This window comes from Archocentrus centrarchus, chromosome 20, assembly GCF_007364275.1.
Source record: "Archocentrus centrarchus isolate MPI-CPG fArcCen1 chromosome 20, fArcCen1, whole genome shotgun sequence".
Lineage (NCBI taxonomy): Eukaryota > Metazoa > Chordata > Actinopteri > Cichliformes > Cichlidae > Archocentrus > Archocentrus centrarchus.
In genome coordinates this window covers 22865239-22882057 of record NC_044365.1, presented here as the reverse complement: position 1 = coordinate 22882057, position 16819 = coordinate 22865239, and the positions used below count along the sequence as shown (strand labels likewise).

At 45.3% G+C, this 16819-nt stretch overlaps 1 protein-coding gene across 1 annotated transcript; it reads right to left on the bottom strand.

The window, feature by feature from the left end:
- Positions 1 to 275: 275 nt before the first annotated feature.
- On the bottom strand, positions 276 to 7781 carry LOC115799952 (S-antigen protein-like). The gene is made up of 3 exons (XM_030757241.1): positions 7730 to 7781; positions 1130 to 1288; positions 276 to 1078 (listed from the first exon to the last, which is right to left on the bottom strand). The coding sequence occupies exons 1-3, from the start codon at positions 7779 to 7781 to the stop codon at positions 276 to 278; spliced, it is 1014 nt and encodes a 337-aa protein (XP_030613101.1).
- Positions 7782 to 16819: the final 9038 nt, after the last annotated feature.

Sequence of the window (16819 nt, the reverse complement as noted above, 5' to 3'; positions counted from 1 at the left end):
AGCCTCCACACAGTCCTCAGTTCCAGCCTCGGTCCCCTCTGCTCCCTCTGCCTCGGTCCCCTCTGCTCCCTCCTCTGGTTCAGTTCCCTCGTCCTCTTCATCCCCTTCAGTTCCTTTAGCGCCTTCAGCTCCAGTTCCCTTAGCTCGTTTGGTCCCCTCGGTTAGCGCTTCAGTTCCTATATCCATCTCAATCCCTTCTGCAGTTTTTTCAGTGTTAGCTTCACTCCCCTCTGCTCCTTTCCTTTCTTAGTTGTTCCCTCCTCTGGTCCCTCAGCTCACTCCTCGGCTCCCTCGCCTTTAGCTTCGCTCCCCTCGGTTCTCTCGCCTTTAGCTTCGCTCCCCTCGGTTCTCTCGCCTTTAGCTTCGCTCCCCTTAGCTCCCTCTGCTCCCTCAGCCTTGTTCCTTTTAGCTCCCTCAGCCTCGGTCCCCTCAGACACGGTTTCGGTCCCCTCAGCCTTGGTCCCTTTAGCTCCCTCAGTAGCTCTGGTCCCCTCGGTCCCTCCGGTCCCCTTAGCTCTCTCCTCAGCTCTGGTCCCCTCGGTCCCTCCGGTCCCCTTAGCTCCCTCCTTGGTCCTTTCAGCTCCATCCTCGGTCATTTTTGTCCCTTTTGTTCCTCCGGCTCCCCCTGTAGTTCCTCTTCCCTCAGCTTCAGTCCCTTTAGCCTCTGTCCCTTTAGTCCCCTCGGTTCCTTTAGCCTCGATCCCTTTAGTCTCAGTCCCCGCTCCGATTCCTCCAGCCCCCTCAGTTCCAGCCTCGGTTTCCTTAGTCCCCTCAGTTTCGATCCCTTTGTTTCCCTTCCCTTTGACCCCTTCGGTTCCTTTAGCGCCCTTAGCTCCAGTTTCCTCAGCTTCGGTTCCTTCGGCCCCCTCTGTTCCTTCAGTTTTGGTCCCTTCAATCAAATCAGCTCCTTCAGTTCCCTCTGTCCCCTCTGTTAGCTCATCCACTCCTTTGGTCCCTTCAGCTCCCACAGCTTCAGTTCCCCCAGCTCCCTCAGCCTCACCCTCTTCGGTCCCCTTAGTCTCCCAGGTCCCCTCTTCGGTCCCCTTAGTCTCAGTCCCTTGGGTTCCCTCGACTTCAGCTTTGGTCCCTCAGGCTCCCTCAGTTTTCGTCCCTCCAATCCCAATAGTACCCTCATTTAGTTCCTTAGCCTCTTCAGGTCCCCCAGCTCCTTCCCCTTTGATCCCTTTGGTCACTCCCTTAGCTCCCTCCTCTACTCCCTCTGCTCCCTCCTCTGATCTCTCCTCTTTCTCGGTCCCCCTAGCCACCTTAGAGTCACCCCTGCCTGACCCTGTTTTTAAGTCCAGTACTAAGCAGCCCCAGTCATTAAAGGTGACGGCTGTGTGCCCTGCTCGGCAACATGGCTCTTTCGAGTTCCCTGGCTCCTTCGAGTTCCCTAGCTCTTTTGGTAACTCAGAGCTTTTCAAGTGGTTGGAGCCTTTCGAGTGTCTTGAGCCTGCTCGCCTTCGTCTTCATCGCCGCCGCTGGGAGCGCGGTCGGCCTCCTGCTCGCCTTCGTCTTTGTCCTCGTCGCCGCCGCTGGGAGCGCGGTCGGCCCCCTGCTCGCCTTCGTCTTCGTCCTCGTCGCCGCCGCTGGGAGCGCGGTCGGCCCCCTGCTCGCCTTCGTCTTCGTCCTCGTCGCCGCCGCTGGGAGCGCGGTCGGCCCCCTGCTCGCCTTCGTCTTCGTCCTCGTCGCCGCCGCTGGGAGCGCGGTCGGCCCCCTGCTCGCCTTCGTCTTCGTCCTCGTCGTCGCCGCTGGGAGCGCGGTTTTGTTTTTGTTTTTGTTTCAGGCGGGGTTTTGTTTTTGTTTTTGTTTCGGGCCCTCCGTCCTGGTCCCCCGCCGCCCGCCCTGGTCTGGGGTTTTGTTTTCGGGTTTTGGCCGTCTGGTGCCGGCCCTTGGTGGGGGGGTCCTGTCATGGCTGTGCGCTGGTGGCCCAGGGTTTGAGTTCCTTTAGTTTCATTTTGTTATATTTTTCGCCTGTTGGCTGTTATTTTCTAGATCCTTAGTTTGTGTTAGGGTTTTTGTTTTATTGTATGTTGTTCTGGGTTTCATGTTAGGTTTTGGTTCCACTTCCTGTTTTATTTTGATAGTGTCATGTTCCTTGTGTGTCGTGTTCAGTTTTGCTTCCCCCTGTCTCGTTTGCGTGATTATGGTCAGTAGGGCTGCAACAATTAGTCGACATAGTCGACAATAATCGACAATAATCGAAAATAAAAATAGTCGCCAACGAATTTAACTGTCGACAATAGTCGTTTATTATTACTGTTTTTTTTTTTTGTTTTTTTTTTAACGTAGTGAGACATCTTCCTGTCCGTCTTTCTCTGGCGAGCTTCACACATGGGCAATTTGGTTGTTAAGTGATGACGTAGAATTCCATTTCCTGGTCCAAACTGTCACGTGATCAAGTTGCCGCAATGCTGTGTCCCTGGTTGTTTTAACTCGAAAAAAACTACACTCAGCTGTGATTTTACCGATGAGAAAGAGAAGCGGAAATAGCTGCAGTTGATAAGGTATGTTACAATCATCTTTAATAGTGACCAGTCATTGGTTATAGTCCAGGGGTCGGCAACCCGTAATCCGGAAAGAGCCATTTGAACCCGGTTTACACGGAAAAGCCACAAATACTAGCGGAAGCCGGTAGAGGTTGCTGCGAGTGACGCATATATTGAGAAACTAAAATAAATAAATAAAATGATTTTATTTAATATTTCAAGATCACACTAATGTTCCAATTTAAAACTACAACAAAAACCGAACTGAGAAAAACAAAATGCACTTCAACTGGATACTTATTTGTACTGCACATTAAGCCTGGATGAGCAGCATGCGGCTCCGGAGCCGCAGGTTGCCGATCCCTGAGTTATACCGTTGCTGTTTATTTAGAATCATTTGGACCCAGATACGACGTCAGAGTTAAAGACCGGATAGCATTCAGCCGCACGTTTAGTGATGGGGGATACTGGTAAAACTGTGCAAACTTTGTTTTACAGGGACAAAAAAGTACTATATATTTTCTTTTTATGGTTGGAAAAATGCCTCCGTGAATCGCCACCTTATCGTGGTGGAGGGGTTTGTGTGTCCCAGTGATCCCAGGAGCTATGTTGTCTGGGGGCTTGTCCCCCTGGCAGGGTCTCCCATGGCAAACTGGTCCTGGGTGAGGGTCCAGACAAAGAGCGGTTCAGAAGACCCTTATGAGTGAAAAAACAAGGGAACAGTTTACCCTGCCCGGGATTGGGTTACCGGGGCCCCACCCTGGAGCCAGGCCTGGGGAGGGAGCTCGAGGGAGAGCGTCTGGTGGCCAGGCATTAGCCCGTGGTGCTTGGCCGGGCGCAGCCCGAAGAGGTTACATGGGCCCGCCCTCCTGCAGGCCCACCACCCGCAGGAGGTGTCGTAGGGGTCGGGTGCAATGTGTGTCGGGCGGTGGCCGAGGGCGGAGGCCCTGGCGGACCGATCCCCGGCTATCGAAACTGGCTGTTGGGACATGGAATGTCACCTCCCTGGTGGGGAAGGAGCCTGAGCTAGTGCGTGAGGTTGAGAGATACCAGCTAGACATAGTTGGGCTCACCTCAACGCATGGCCTGGGCTCTGGAACCAGTCTCCTGGAGAAGGGCTGGACTCTGTTCCAGTCTGGAGTTGCCCTCGGTGAGAGGCGGCGAGCTGGGGTGGGTATTCTTGTATCCCCCCGGCTTGCTGCCTGTACGTCGGAGTTTTCACCGGTGGACGAGAGGGTAGTTTCCCTGCGCCTTCGGGCTGGGGAACGGGTCCTGACTGTTGTTTGCGCTTATGCGCCGAATGACAGTTCAGGGTACCCACCCTTTTTGGAGTTGCTGGGTGGGGTGCTGGAGAGTGCTCCATCTGGTGACTCCATAGTCTTGCTGGGAGACTTCAACGCTCACGTGGGCAATGACAGTGAGACCTGGAGGGGCGTGATTGGGAGGAACGGCCTGCCCGATCTGAACCCGAATGGTGTTTTGTTATTGGACTTCTGTGCAAACCACAGTTTGTCCATAACAAACACCATGTTCGAACACAAGGATGTCCATAAGTGCACATGGCACCAGGACACCCTAGGTCGCAGGTCGATGATCGATTTTGTAATCGTATCATCAGATCTGCGGCCGTATGTTCTGGACACTCGGGTGAAGAGAGGAGCTGAGCTGTCAACTGATCACCACCTGGTGGTGAGTTGGATCAGGTGGCGGGGGAAGATGCTGGACAGACCTGGCACACCTAAACGTATTGTGAGGGTGCGCTGGGAACGCCTGGCAGAAGCCCCAGTCCGGGAGATCTTCAACTCCCACCTCCGGCAGAACTTCGACAGCATTCCGAGGGAGGCTGAGGACATTGAGTCCGAATGGACCATGTTCCGCACCTCCATTGTTGAGGCTGCTGCTCAGAGCTGTGGCTGCAAGGTGGTTGGTGCCTGTCGTGGTGGTAACCCCCGAACCAGATGGTGGTCACCGGAGGTGAAGGGAGCCATCAAGCTGAAGAAAGAGTCCTATCGGGCTTGGTTAGCCTGTGGGACTCCGGAGGCAGCTGACAGGTATCGACAGGCCAAGCGGAATGCAGCTCGGGTAGTGGCCAAAGCAAAAACTCGGGTGTGGGAGGAGTTCGGTGAGGCTATGGAAAAAGACTTTCGGACGGCATCGAAGCGATTCTGGCAAACCGTCAGGCGACTCAGGAGGGGAAAGCAGTGCTTCACTCACACTGTTTATAGTGCGGGGGGGGTGCTGCTGACTTCAACTGAGGCTATAGTCGGACGGTGGAAGGAATACTTCGAGGACCTTCTGAATCCCACTGACACGCCTTCTGTAGTGGAAGCAGAGTCTGGGGATGAGGGGGATGACTTGACCATCACTGGGGGTGAGGTCACTGAGGTAGTTAAACAACTCCTTGGTGGCAGAGCCCCTGGGGTGGACGAGATTCGCCCTGAGTTCCTGAAGGCTCTGGATGTTGTAGGGCTGTCTTGGTTGACACGCCTCTGCAACATCGCGTGGAGATCTGGGGCAGTGCCATTGGATTGGCAGACCGGGGTGGTGGTCCCCATCTTTAAGAAGGGAGACCGGAGGGTGTGCTCCAACTTTCGGGGGATCACACTCCTCAGCCTCCCCGGTAAGGTCTATGCCAGGGTGCTGGAAAGGAGGGTGCGTCCGTTAGTCGAACCTCGGATTCAGGAGGAACAATGCGGTTTTCGTCCTGGTCGTGGAACGCTGGACCAGCTCTTTATCCTCTCAAGGATATTCGAGTGTGCGTGGGAGTTTGCCCAACCAGTCTACATGTGCTTTGTGGACTTGGAGAAGGCATTCGACCGTGTTCCTCGGGGTGTTCTTTGGGAGGTTCTGCGGGAGTATGGGGTGTCTGGCCCATTGTTGCGGGCCATTCAGTCCTTGTACAACCACAGTGAGAGCTTGGTCCGTATAGCCGGTAATAAGTCGGATTTGTTTCCTGTGGGTGTTGGACTCCGTCAGGGCTGCCCTTTGTCACCGATTCTGTTCATAATTTTTATGGACAGAATTTCTAGGCGTAGCCAGGTGGCGGAAGGCTTCTTCCTTGGTGGCCTCAGAGTCTCATCTCTGCTTTTTGCAGATGATGCGGTTCTGTTGGCTTCATCAGGGGGGGGCCTCCAGCTCGCAGTGGAACGGTTCGCAGCCGAGTGTGAAGCGGCTGGCATGAGAATCAGCACCTCTAAGTCTGAGGCCATGGTCCTCAGCCGGAAAAGGGTGGAGTGCCATCTCCGGCTCAGGAACGAGTTCTTGCCTCAAGTGGAGGAGTTTAAGTATCTCGGGGTCTTGTTCACGAGTGATGGGCGAAGGGAACGGGAGATCGACAGGCGGATCGGGGCTGCTTCTGCAGTGATGCGGACGCTGCACCGGTCCGTCGTGGTGAAGAGGGAGCTTAGCGTAAAAGCGAAGCTCTCGATTTACCGGTCGATCTACGTTCCTACCCTCACCTATGGTCACGAGCTTTGGGTAGTGACCGAAAGAATAAGATCGCGAATACAAGCGGCAGAAATGAGTTTCCTTCGAAGGGTGGCTGGCCTCTCCCTTAGAGATAAGGTGAGGAGTGCGGCCATCCGGGAGGGGCTCAGAGTAGAGCCGCTGCTCCTCCACATCGAAAGGAGCCAGTTGAGGTGGCTCGGGCATCTGATTAGGATGCCTCCTGGCCACCTCCTGGGTGAGGTGTTCCGGGCAAATCCCACCGGGAAGAGGCCCCGTGGTAGACCCAGGACACGCTGGAGAGATTATGTATCTCGGCTGGCCTGGGAATGCCTTGGGGTCCCTCCGGATGAGCTGGAGGAGGTGGCTGGGGAGAGGGAAGCTTGGGCTTCTCTGCTTAGGCTTCTGCCCCCGCGACCCGGCCCCGGATAAGCGGAAGAAAATGGATGGAAGGATGGTTGGAAAAATGGACCGTTAGTTATATCAGCAGCAAACCTGATTAAAGGTTTTGAATGAAGTATGTGTTACTACCACATTTTAAATAACTTTATGCGAAATGTAAAAGCTGATAGCTAAATAAGTGCAATTTCATAATTATGTGATTCATAATCCGATTAGTCGACTAATCGTTTTAATAGTCGATGACTAATCGACTATCAAAATAGTCGTTAGTTGCAGCCCTAATGGTCAGCTGTTTTCCCACCTGTTACTCCCCTCATTACCCTTGTGTATTTATTGCCTGCTCTTGTCTTTGTCCTTTGTCAGGTCCTAAGTCTATTTACGTTTAGGTTAACGTTCGTGCTGAGTGTTTTGAGTTTTCAAGTATTTGGTTTTTCGTGTAGCTGGCCTCTGTCTAGTTTTGTGATTTGGATATTTCAATAAACGTTAAGTATTATTCAGCTCTTGTGTCACGTCCTGCTCTGAGGTCCTCTCTGCCCTGCCTGCAACACCCAGCCATGACAAATTGTAATGAATGTACTCAGCTTGAACACTGTTATGAAGAACATGAGAAAAAGGAAAAAAAAATTTTTTTTAATTAATTTTTTGTAAATTTCCTGTTACCTATATTGCAGAGGGTGACTCTGCCTCAACACATAAATAGCAATAGGGATTAAAGTGAGATTCAGTAGGTGGGGGAACCATAAGATTGGTTGTAGTGACTCAGTGTGGGGAAAAGAATCACAACTCACAGGCAGGCTGTGATCCTGCTGCTGCTGCTCTTTGTGGATTTACACAAGTGAAATCAACAAGATGTAACCCAGTATTTCATTAGCTGTCTTGACTGATTTCCATCCCCTGCACTGACAGTATACCCTTCTATTGTCTTTATACTAGACTGTACACAGTTGGTTTGAAGGCTGAATTCAGTGAATGAATCTAAGCATCATCAGTTTAAGTTAAAACTCGTCTCTGCTATACTTGATGTAACCTAAATGTGACCATGAACACCACAGCCGCTCTGTGCCAACACAGAGTTTTATGGTGAATTCACTGCAGTACAGCAAGCTAAACTGTTTATCTTGCACCAAAATGCCAAGTATTTTAATGCAACCTTTGAATTAAATCTTTTGTGCGCAGTGATGTGAAGTAAAAACTCCACTCAAATGCGTTAAAGCTACAGTAACGAGTCTGTTTAAAAATGTAAGGAGTAGAAAGTACAGATATTTTATTTGTGTAAAAATGTAGGGAGTAAAAGCAAAAAGTAGTCAGAAAAATAAATACTCAAGTAAAGTACAGATATCTGAAAACTCTACTTAAGTATAGTAATGAAGTATTTGTACTTTGTTATTTCCCACCTCTGAAGAGCACCGCTGAGTAGCTGCCAACGCTCGGCTGTTTTGGATTCATAACGGGGGGATGGGGAGGGGGCGGGGGAAGCTTAAGGAAAAGGGTGAAAAGCACAAAAGCAAGGATGCAATTTTTTTTTCTGCACAAACAAAAGCACAGTACCATCAATAAAAAAAATATAATATGCACAAAAACATAGTAATTGTACAGTGGAGTGTTTGTGTAACTTCTCAAATTATACTCACATACTCACAATAATTGGAAATGCTAAAATAAATTTGAGTAATATATTCCATACACAGGACATAAAAGCTTAATATATTCAGGATGCTGAAGATAAATATGGAAGATTTTTAAGGTCAAGGTTATTTGATGGTCAAGGTCATGGGTAAGTATCTCAGCTGAGGGGTCTTACTGTAAGGTAGAACGCATGCAGGTAAGAAAGAATATGGTACAGAAACAAAAAAGTATTGGCCAATGTTAAAGTTAATGTTAAAATTTACTGTAGAAGCTCAAGGTGATTTGAAGGTCAAGGTAATGGACATGTAATACTGTAAGGTAGATTGGATTTGACTGTGGAGAATATGGTTTAGACAAACAAAAAATGAAGGGCAATGATAAAAATAGAATTTACAGCCAACATTAAGATATAAGGTAAGTAAAAAGTACAAGGTGCAGAAAAGCCACATTACATGGGCAGGAAGCACAGCTGCTAAACATTGCTTAACTCTACAAAGTACGTGTGGGTCATGAAAACAGCTTGCACAAATATCCTGTGGGGTTGTTTTCTGGTGAAGATGGTCTTCTTATGAACTGTTTGCTTATTCATACATTTGGCAGACACAGAGCATCATTAGTATCCATTTGTTTTTTGTTTTTTTTTCTACCAATATTCAGTATTAGTTTCCATCAGTTTTCATTCCTTAGTGGCTCTGTAGGAGTCATGACTTAATAAGATTGCTATGATCATTTAATCAGTAAAGTTTGGGACCAATAAAGCTAAAAAAACAAGTTGTAACAGACCACTGAACTGACTGCACAGTTGGGTAATAATTATTCATGGGTTATTCACATTCCCTGTCAAAAGATTGGGATTAAAATATTGTAGCTTTAGATACATCATTAAACTGAAGACATTTCAAATTCTTAATGGCTCTACCTATGAAATGATTTTAAGACATGTACAGTCTCTTCCAGCTGCAAGATCTGGCATGTTTCTATTATAGCAAAAAGACTCAAAAGACATTGCATTTGACTTTCCAGGTAAACACACCTTAGCATATGTATGCAGAGTATCAGACCTGTCGCTGATTGCTGACATATCGTGGAAGCAGAGGAGCTGCTAAAGATAAAAGCTGCGTGGCCTGTGGACAGGCTGTCAGTGAGCAGAGCTGACCTTACATCAGGGAAACCTGCAGAGAACGTCAAGCAGCCTCAGCAGCGCTCTTTTCAAGAACTAGATAGTAGCCGGGAGGCCGGGGGAGTGTATTTTTGTTTATCTTTCATGTCAGGAACCACCCAGGGATACGACTGAGCCTGGTTGTTGTTAATTGCACTCACCACCTCGGTTAAGCTTTAATTACTTTACTGTGAGGCTCATTGTACTGGATTGTCACTTCATCTTTCAGCAAAGTGCTGGATCCAAAGAAATGCTAATGATCTCATATGGTTTGGAAAAAAAAATAGGGTACTCTACGCAGCCTCATGAATAAATGCTAAATGATCTGGTTGTGACTCAGTCTGGGGGGCAATTCAGGTGCATTTTAATAATGGGAGCACCTTTAGCATGCAGCATCAACTCTAATACATTTTCACTTAAACCTCTTCTGCTACATTTATGCCTGGTGTCTGTACTATTCCTGTAATATAGAACCCTTAGATTGGAGAAGTCATTGCTGACCCTGTGCTGGATTCCTGTAAGACTTTTTGCAATGAAGAGTAAGGCAACCATGTTTGCCGCTGGACTGGAATGTTTGTTACGCCCTCACGTGACCCTTTTCGAGAAGAAAAAAAAGATAAGCCTTGAGTACCAGTGGTTAATTCAACTTAGATAGCAAATTAAAGGTGTTGTTGACTTGTTGTCTATGCTAGCAGGTTTTGTGGAGTTAAATTCTGCATTTTATCATTCTTCATGCTCGGAGGGCATCACGTGGTTGTGTAATAAGCGTTTTCCTATGTATTTCTCAACATATTTCTAACTGGGGATATATGCTTCAGTGGGAAATCAATGCCATACGTACATCGTAACTGCAAACCCCTCTGTCGCAACTTGATGTGCACATCATGATGATGCAGCCAGCATCTACTGTGATTGGCCTGTTTAGCACCGCTGATTCCTAATGTGCATTTCCGGCTGCTTTATCACCACAGTTTTTGAATTTGTCAGTGAGAGAATAACAATCATCAATGTTTCCACTGTGGCTGGCACCGCACACCTGGACACGACAACAAGGTAATTAACACATATGTCACTACACACAACAACAAATGCTGGTAGGTTACGCTACAGTCTCTACAAAGATTCACAGCCGAAATCTAAGTCAGTCATAAGGAAATAAGTGCCACTGTAGCCTGACTTATGTATATACCATACATTAACACACAGTGCCATTTGTGGCAACCTTTGAGTGTGTGTGTGTGTGTGTGTGTGTGTGTGTGTGTGTGTGTGTGAGTATTCCTTTTAACTACGTCTGTTCTCCAAAGACAGGCCTTCTCAGATTCTATAATCCTGCTGTTTGCATGTATGAGCATGTCTCCCGCCAAGCACCAGAGAGAGTCTGATCTCTTTGATTGTCCACACAAGTCTCTTAGTGAAAAAGCAATTTAGTTTTTTGGTGTGCAGGAATATGAAAAATGAGAAATATTAAGTTTTGATTAAAAGAGAAGGAATTATGATTCAGGACAGTGAGTGGCAGTGAGTGCAACCAGATGACAAGATATTTGATTTTGTGTTCCTTATGTTGTTTACTTCATTTAGAAGTTTTATTTTTCATTTTTTTGAGCATCCAAACCTGAAAGCTAATATGTGTGGGCAGCGCGGGTCTATTCATTTAAAAAAATGTTTTGGTAGAGAAAAGTGAGATGTTGCTTGATTGCTAGCATTTCTGCTCTGGGAGTTTGAATGAGTTATTCTACACGCACATTACAACCCAAGGATGTCCGTTTTATGGTTGAAGGACGACATGAATCAAACACATTTATGAGGCTGTTTTTTTAATGATATGATCATAAGAATGTCAAAGCAGGTAAACTGGCAATCTGTGGACATGAATCTTGCCTGACTGGAGTTTTTATTTATTTAAATTAATTTTAAAAGAATGTGTTTTCACTGCCATCGATACTACATGTTAGTGTTGTTCACACATGTTCTCCTAAACTCAGCATCCCCTGTACTGAGGCCAGATGTACACTTTGTTCTCCACTCATCCTGTTTGGTTGGGAGAAGCTGGTCACTCCTTTGTGTTTTTTCTGCCTTGTTAATTTAAAATGTGCGTAATTGCAGATGTCACATTCACACTTCTGCGTGCGTTTGTTTGCTCTCTCTCTCTCTGTGTGGTCGTGAGTAGGTGGAAAATGTCACCGATGTGTAAGCGCTGCATGCACAAACACACAGAGAGACACACACACACACACACACACACCAAACTATACATATGCTGGGATGTAACACCAACTGAATGGTATACAACAACAGTGACGCAAGAAAAGTCCGTGGTCGTACCTGGTACTCACAACTCTGCCCATTTTTGACCATACAAACATGGAGCCCTCAGTGTGGAAAAAAAAAATAGCACAATGACGTAGTTTTGTGCTGCTGAACACACCTTTTAAGGCACCTTTCACCTGCCAATTTATCTTCTGGTTTTCTGCTCTTGGGCTGCTAACACACACAGCTCAGCGATGCACTTGGAGAAATGGAGAGGAGAGGATTAATAAGATCTGGAGCCTGGTGTCGACCTCAAGCTAGGGATTCAGAACATGTGAAATGAAAAAGGAAGCCCCCACCCGGCTCATGGGTGGAAGCAGTAGTGCAGGAAACAGGAAAATATTCAGAATCAAAAACAAAACTTTATTTTTAGATTTGTAATATTATATTCCCCTCAGACTATATAGTAAGCTAACAAAATCTGAAACTTTTTTTCCTTTGTACCACTGAGCCTTCTGTTTACTCTAAAGATGAATACTTAAAACAGCACAAATCTTTAGACAGCATGTCCTCAGAGGCACGTACAGTGTTGCACTTTTTGCACAAAAAGAGATGGAAGCATTGCAGGAAAAAAAAAAAGGTTTAAATGCGACATATTTTCTCTACTCTACGTGCCTGGCCTATCAGGGTGGTGTTCAACCATACTGCTACTTTTTGTCCAGCTCAACCTAGAATCTTTTTAAATTATGTCCAAATTGGACAATTCGTCCCTGTTAAAGTAAAATGTCAACATTCATTAAAGATCTGCATTCATCGGTCTGTATTCCTGAGTGTTTGAGCTGCTCGTTTATTCTTTATATCCTTTAGGGTTTCCCACGCTGTCAGATTCATTTCTATCGTCATCACTCTGATCCAATCATCTTCTAGCCTGCCTTCTGTGAGCCAATTAGACTCATTGAGCCAATCAGACTCATTGAATTTCAGACTCATTCATGCAACCAGCTCCTCCTCATCTCCACCACATCCTGATCGGTTAGAGATCCTTGTTCAAGTCTCCACCTGTTTCATCTCGGCCACCAGCAGCGTCTAGACTCCAGGAGGTTCTGTCCTATTTCCTGCCACTGTTGCTATGTAGCTTCATCAAAGTCTAACCACCAAATAGTTATATTACTCAAACTCTGTACTTCAGTAAATCATGATCGGTTCTTTCAAATGATTGAACCATTATCTATATGCAAAGCATTACGTTGCGGTAGGGTTGTGTTACGTTTCAAGTGGGTGCCCGCTCTCCTCATTTGCATGAAGCCAAGGTCTAGGCTGCAAATTTGGCTTAATAACTGTAGAAACCACAGAGAAAATGTTGCAACTTAGCTGATGTTAAGCTTAAAAGAAGACAGATTCAGTAACTACACAGGTTGTTTCTTGTTTCACACATTTCGCTGGGTTATTTGTTTTATATAAGGGAGATTTTGGAAACAAACTTCCATGTTGGCTTTGGTTTGAAATCATGCAGCAAACAACCCACGCGAGGTGTTTGTCCAATCAGGAATTTGCACAGTGGAGGGAGCAGGCCTGTCAATCATGCATCCTGCACTGTCTAGTGACGCACTCACTGCTGGGAAGTGGGGCAGTCCCTCACGTGAAAACACCCCCGCGGACACACTTCAAAGAATACTGAGTTTCAGAAGAGATCATTTTGAATCCTGTTCCAGATCTCTTTGCTTGACTCCAGTATCTGCCTAACAGCACATTTTAAGCTCACTAAAATTGTGGGCACACTTAGGGATTTTTCGCTGCTCAATATATTGCCAGGATTACTCGTCATCTTGGTAATACTTATGGGAGGAACAAAACAGAGGATATGGAAATAAAGCTTGAGACATCCTGCAACTGAAGGACCAATGACAATTATGCATAATCCCAACAAAAAAAGTTATCCATTGACAGTTTATTGAATAAACGACAGAAAAATAACACTGACAGCTTCCTGGTTCATAGGCGATTAAGGAGTATGGGGAGATTATGAAACAATGTTTTATTGTTGCTCGGTTGACTCGCTGTGGACAGAAATCTTTACACAACCAACTAAAAACATTAGTGTTGTCCTCTTGGGATGTCGTCTTAGTCACCCGGTTTCACACTCTGTCACAACTTCTTGGCAGACTGACCATGATTGTCTGTTTGCTGTTGGGAAAAACGTGGACATCTTGATGTAACTCATCTTACTTCACACATTTATTTAACCTCAGTTAAACCTCCTGCTCCCCTCCCACAGCTTTAGCTCTCTTTGTAATGGCACAGTCACCCCGCTGCCTTGGCATGATGTCTGTTTTTTCCATGCCCCCCCTCCTCAAACCTCCAGATGCCACAACAAGAAAGCGACAGCTGCTTGTGTGTGTACAGAAGATGGAGACAAGCCTAAAGTGCCATAAATCAACTCTTGCGGCCATTTTGTGGAAGAAGCAGCGTTTTGGGGGGACACTTTATCAAGCATGCTTTCTTTTTGTTCACATCTTCATTGAGTTTGCAATTCATTGACATCATTTGAGCATTTATAATGTTGCTGACAACTGCATTGTGTGAGCCGAAGCTAAATTTAGAGTGTTAATTAACCAAGAGCTCACTCCTGCTCTGGTTGTTCATGCAGTTTGATTTGTTTGTGTCACCCAGAGCAGACGCCTCCCTCATGCTCTGCTGGTGATCATGTGCAGTTAAATATCTGGAAGTCTGTAATGTAATGTAGATTATTCTTGTAATCTATGCTATAATTGCTGTCTTTTGCAAGAATAAGTATTGCTGATTACATTTAGGACTAATCTTCCTTGTCTTCCCTTTTTATAAGAACTAAACGTGTTTATTTTATTAATTAATAAATTTTTTAATGGGGATGCTGATTAATTGTTGCTTAGCAACTTTGTTTCCTAGCCATCCCACATTGTCAAGTAACCCTAACTCAACCAAAAATATCAGTGCCAAACAGTTTGATATTTGTTGAACTCATGTAAAATTTTTGTGTCACTGAATAAAATAGTTGCACGGATTCATTCGAGGCAGCAGGACGACAGTCCCAGTCTCGGTCTCACACACAGTGGTGGATGGAACAGCCTTGTTGCCTCACAGCAAGATGTTTTCTGAGTTCAAAACCTTCCAAATGGTTGGGGCCTTTCTGTGTGGTTCTCCTATGTATGTTCTCTCAAGTTTCCTCCCCAGTACCAAGACATACACGTTAGGTTAATTGCTGATTGTAATTGGCCATAGGTGTGAATGAGAGCCCTGTGATGGACTGGCAACCTGTCTAGGGTGTATCCTGCCTTTTGCCCCATGACAACTGGGATAGGCTCCAGCCACTCTCTCTTCCACTACTCGGGATGGATGGATGGATAGATGGATGGATGGATGGAACTTGACCTTTTTATTTGACTGATGTCTTGTCAAGGTAAATGTTGTTTTTTTTGAGGTGGTTGTGAATAAATTATCCACGTACCAAAAGAGATGTAAGAGGTTCCAATAATCAGAATCACTTTTCTTTTCTTTTCTTTTTTTGTTATGTTTTTTTGGAGATCCAAAAATGTTTTCCAGAGGCATAGCTGTGAAATACTTTCATCCTGCTCAGCATTAGCATAATATGTGTAAAAATCTTCATCATCTTGATTTTTGAACCTTCCGTTTTGATTTCATTAATATCTTGATTGTTATTATTGTTGCTGTCTTCATACAGCAATACACTAACTCTGCACAACTAATTCATACCAGCATACAAATGGAAACTGCTGGCTTTATGATGCTGCAGGTCTGACAATGGCGAGATGCAGTTCATGTACACTATATGATGGGCAGTGCTTCTACTCTGTGGTTATTAAATTAATTATGGGACACCATTTCCTTTTGCTATTTAATTATTTTTCACTAATACTCTCACTGTTTCTCCATTTCTGCTCTTATGACTACAATAAGCTACAAGATGTGCTTTGTCACTACTTGATCTCTCTTTCCTCCCAGGAGACACCAAATAGACAAAGCCATGTCTGTCTCCATCTCTGTGTGCATGTTCGCAGCATCTGTTCCATCACTGCCGGTTTACTGGTTGATGAATAAACAAACAGTTACCAGATTTGTCTCGGCTGTGCAATATAGACAACAAATCCAGTAAGCCTGGAGACATTTGCATCATCTGTCAACAATTTACTGTTGTGGAGATAGTTTGCTGAACGTCTTGTTCATATATTGTACCACAATGCACCGATTTCACCATAACTTAACAGCGCCCACGAAAGGAATCATCACTCTTCAGCCTTTTTCATCTCTGATAAAATATTCTGACAGCATAGGAGGTGATTTGTGGCTTCTCACAGGAGCTAAACTTAGAGCTGTCATGAAGCCTCTGATAGCTCTGATTATGTACAATATCTTACAATGGTGTTTGGTTTCTGTATATTTTTAGTCAAGGCACGCGACCTGTAAAGCTTTTGTAAAGAACTCTTTTTCTATGACAGGCTTAAAGAAGCAGATCAGCAGGTTGCGCTTATGATGGAAAATTCCTCAGTGAAGAACAGTTGTGCAGCTGTGACGTAGAAAGCAACTTCACCACGAGGAGTAGCACAGCGCCTCAGACAGACTGAGACACGCTCATTTCTCAACTTGTGATGAGTAACATGTAGATCACTCTATAAGAAGTTTTAACTTAAGTAGAAATAAATTGAAAGCTCTTACAAGTCAATTTTTTTTTAAATGTCAGTGAGATTTAAAATAATCCCCTATATGTCTGCATGATGGAAAATACATTGTCTTTTGTCTTTACCAAGCTAATACATTCTGATCATTCAGGACTTTGCATCTAAAAAAGGGTTTTTAAATTAAACTCTGCATTTAATAGACAGCCAGTAAAGAGAAGCTGACATTGGAGGAATATGATCTTTCTTTCTAGTTAACCAAATATCTTAATTTGATCACATCTTTTGATACCATAAAGGCTAGCACCTACTGATGCATACTCGACAAGAACCTAACAGGAAACACATCAATAATACAAGACATGGCTTTTGTTTTGGTCAAGAACCAAAAAACTTAGATGAACTGGGAATTTCTGGCAACAGAGTGACATAACCCTTTGACCTTCAAGTGGAAATGGCATACACAACAACAAAACGTGAACATAAGTGGTCAGCATCCCTCCTCACTCACACAGTTATACTACTTTTGTGGACATTACCCAGTACCCACTCTAACTTGCTTCTCACATAAACAACTTATTATTACTGTAAACTGAGTCTTCATACTGAAATTTTGTGATTTTGTGGACATGATTCTATTGGAGCCTCTTGGCCAGGTCATGTTTGTAAATGAGAACTGGTTCTCAAACATTTTATCTGGTAAAATAAAAGTTTTTTTAAAAAAATTTACAACTCAAAATGGAGGACCCCACAATGTGACTGCATTAACAGGTTTGTGTCCG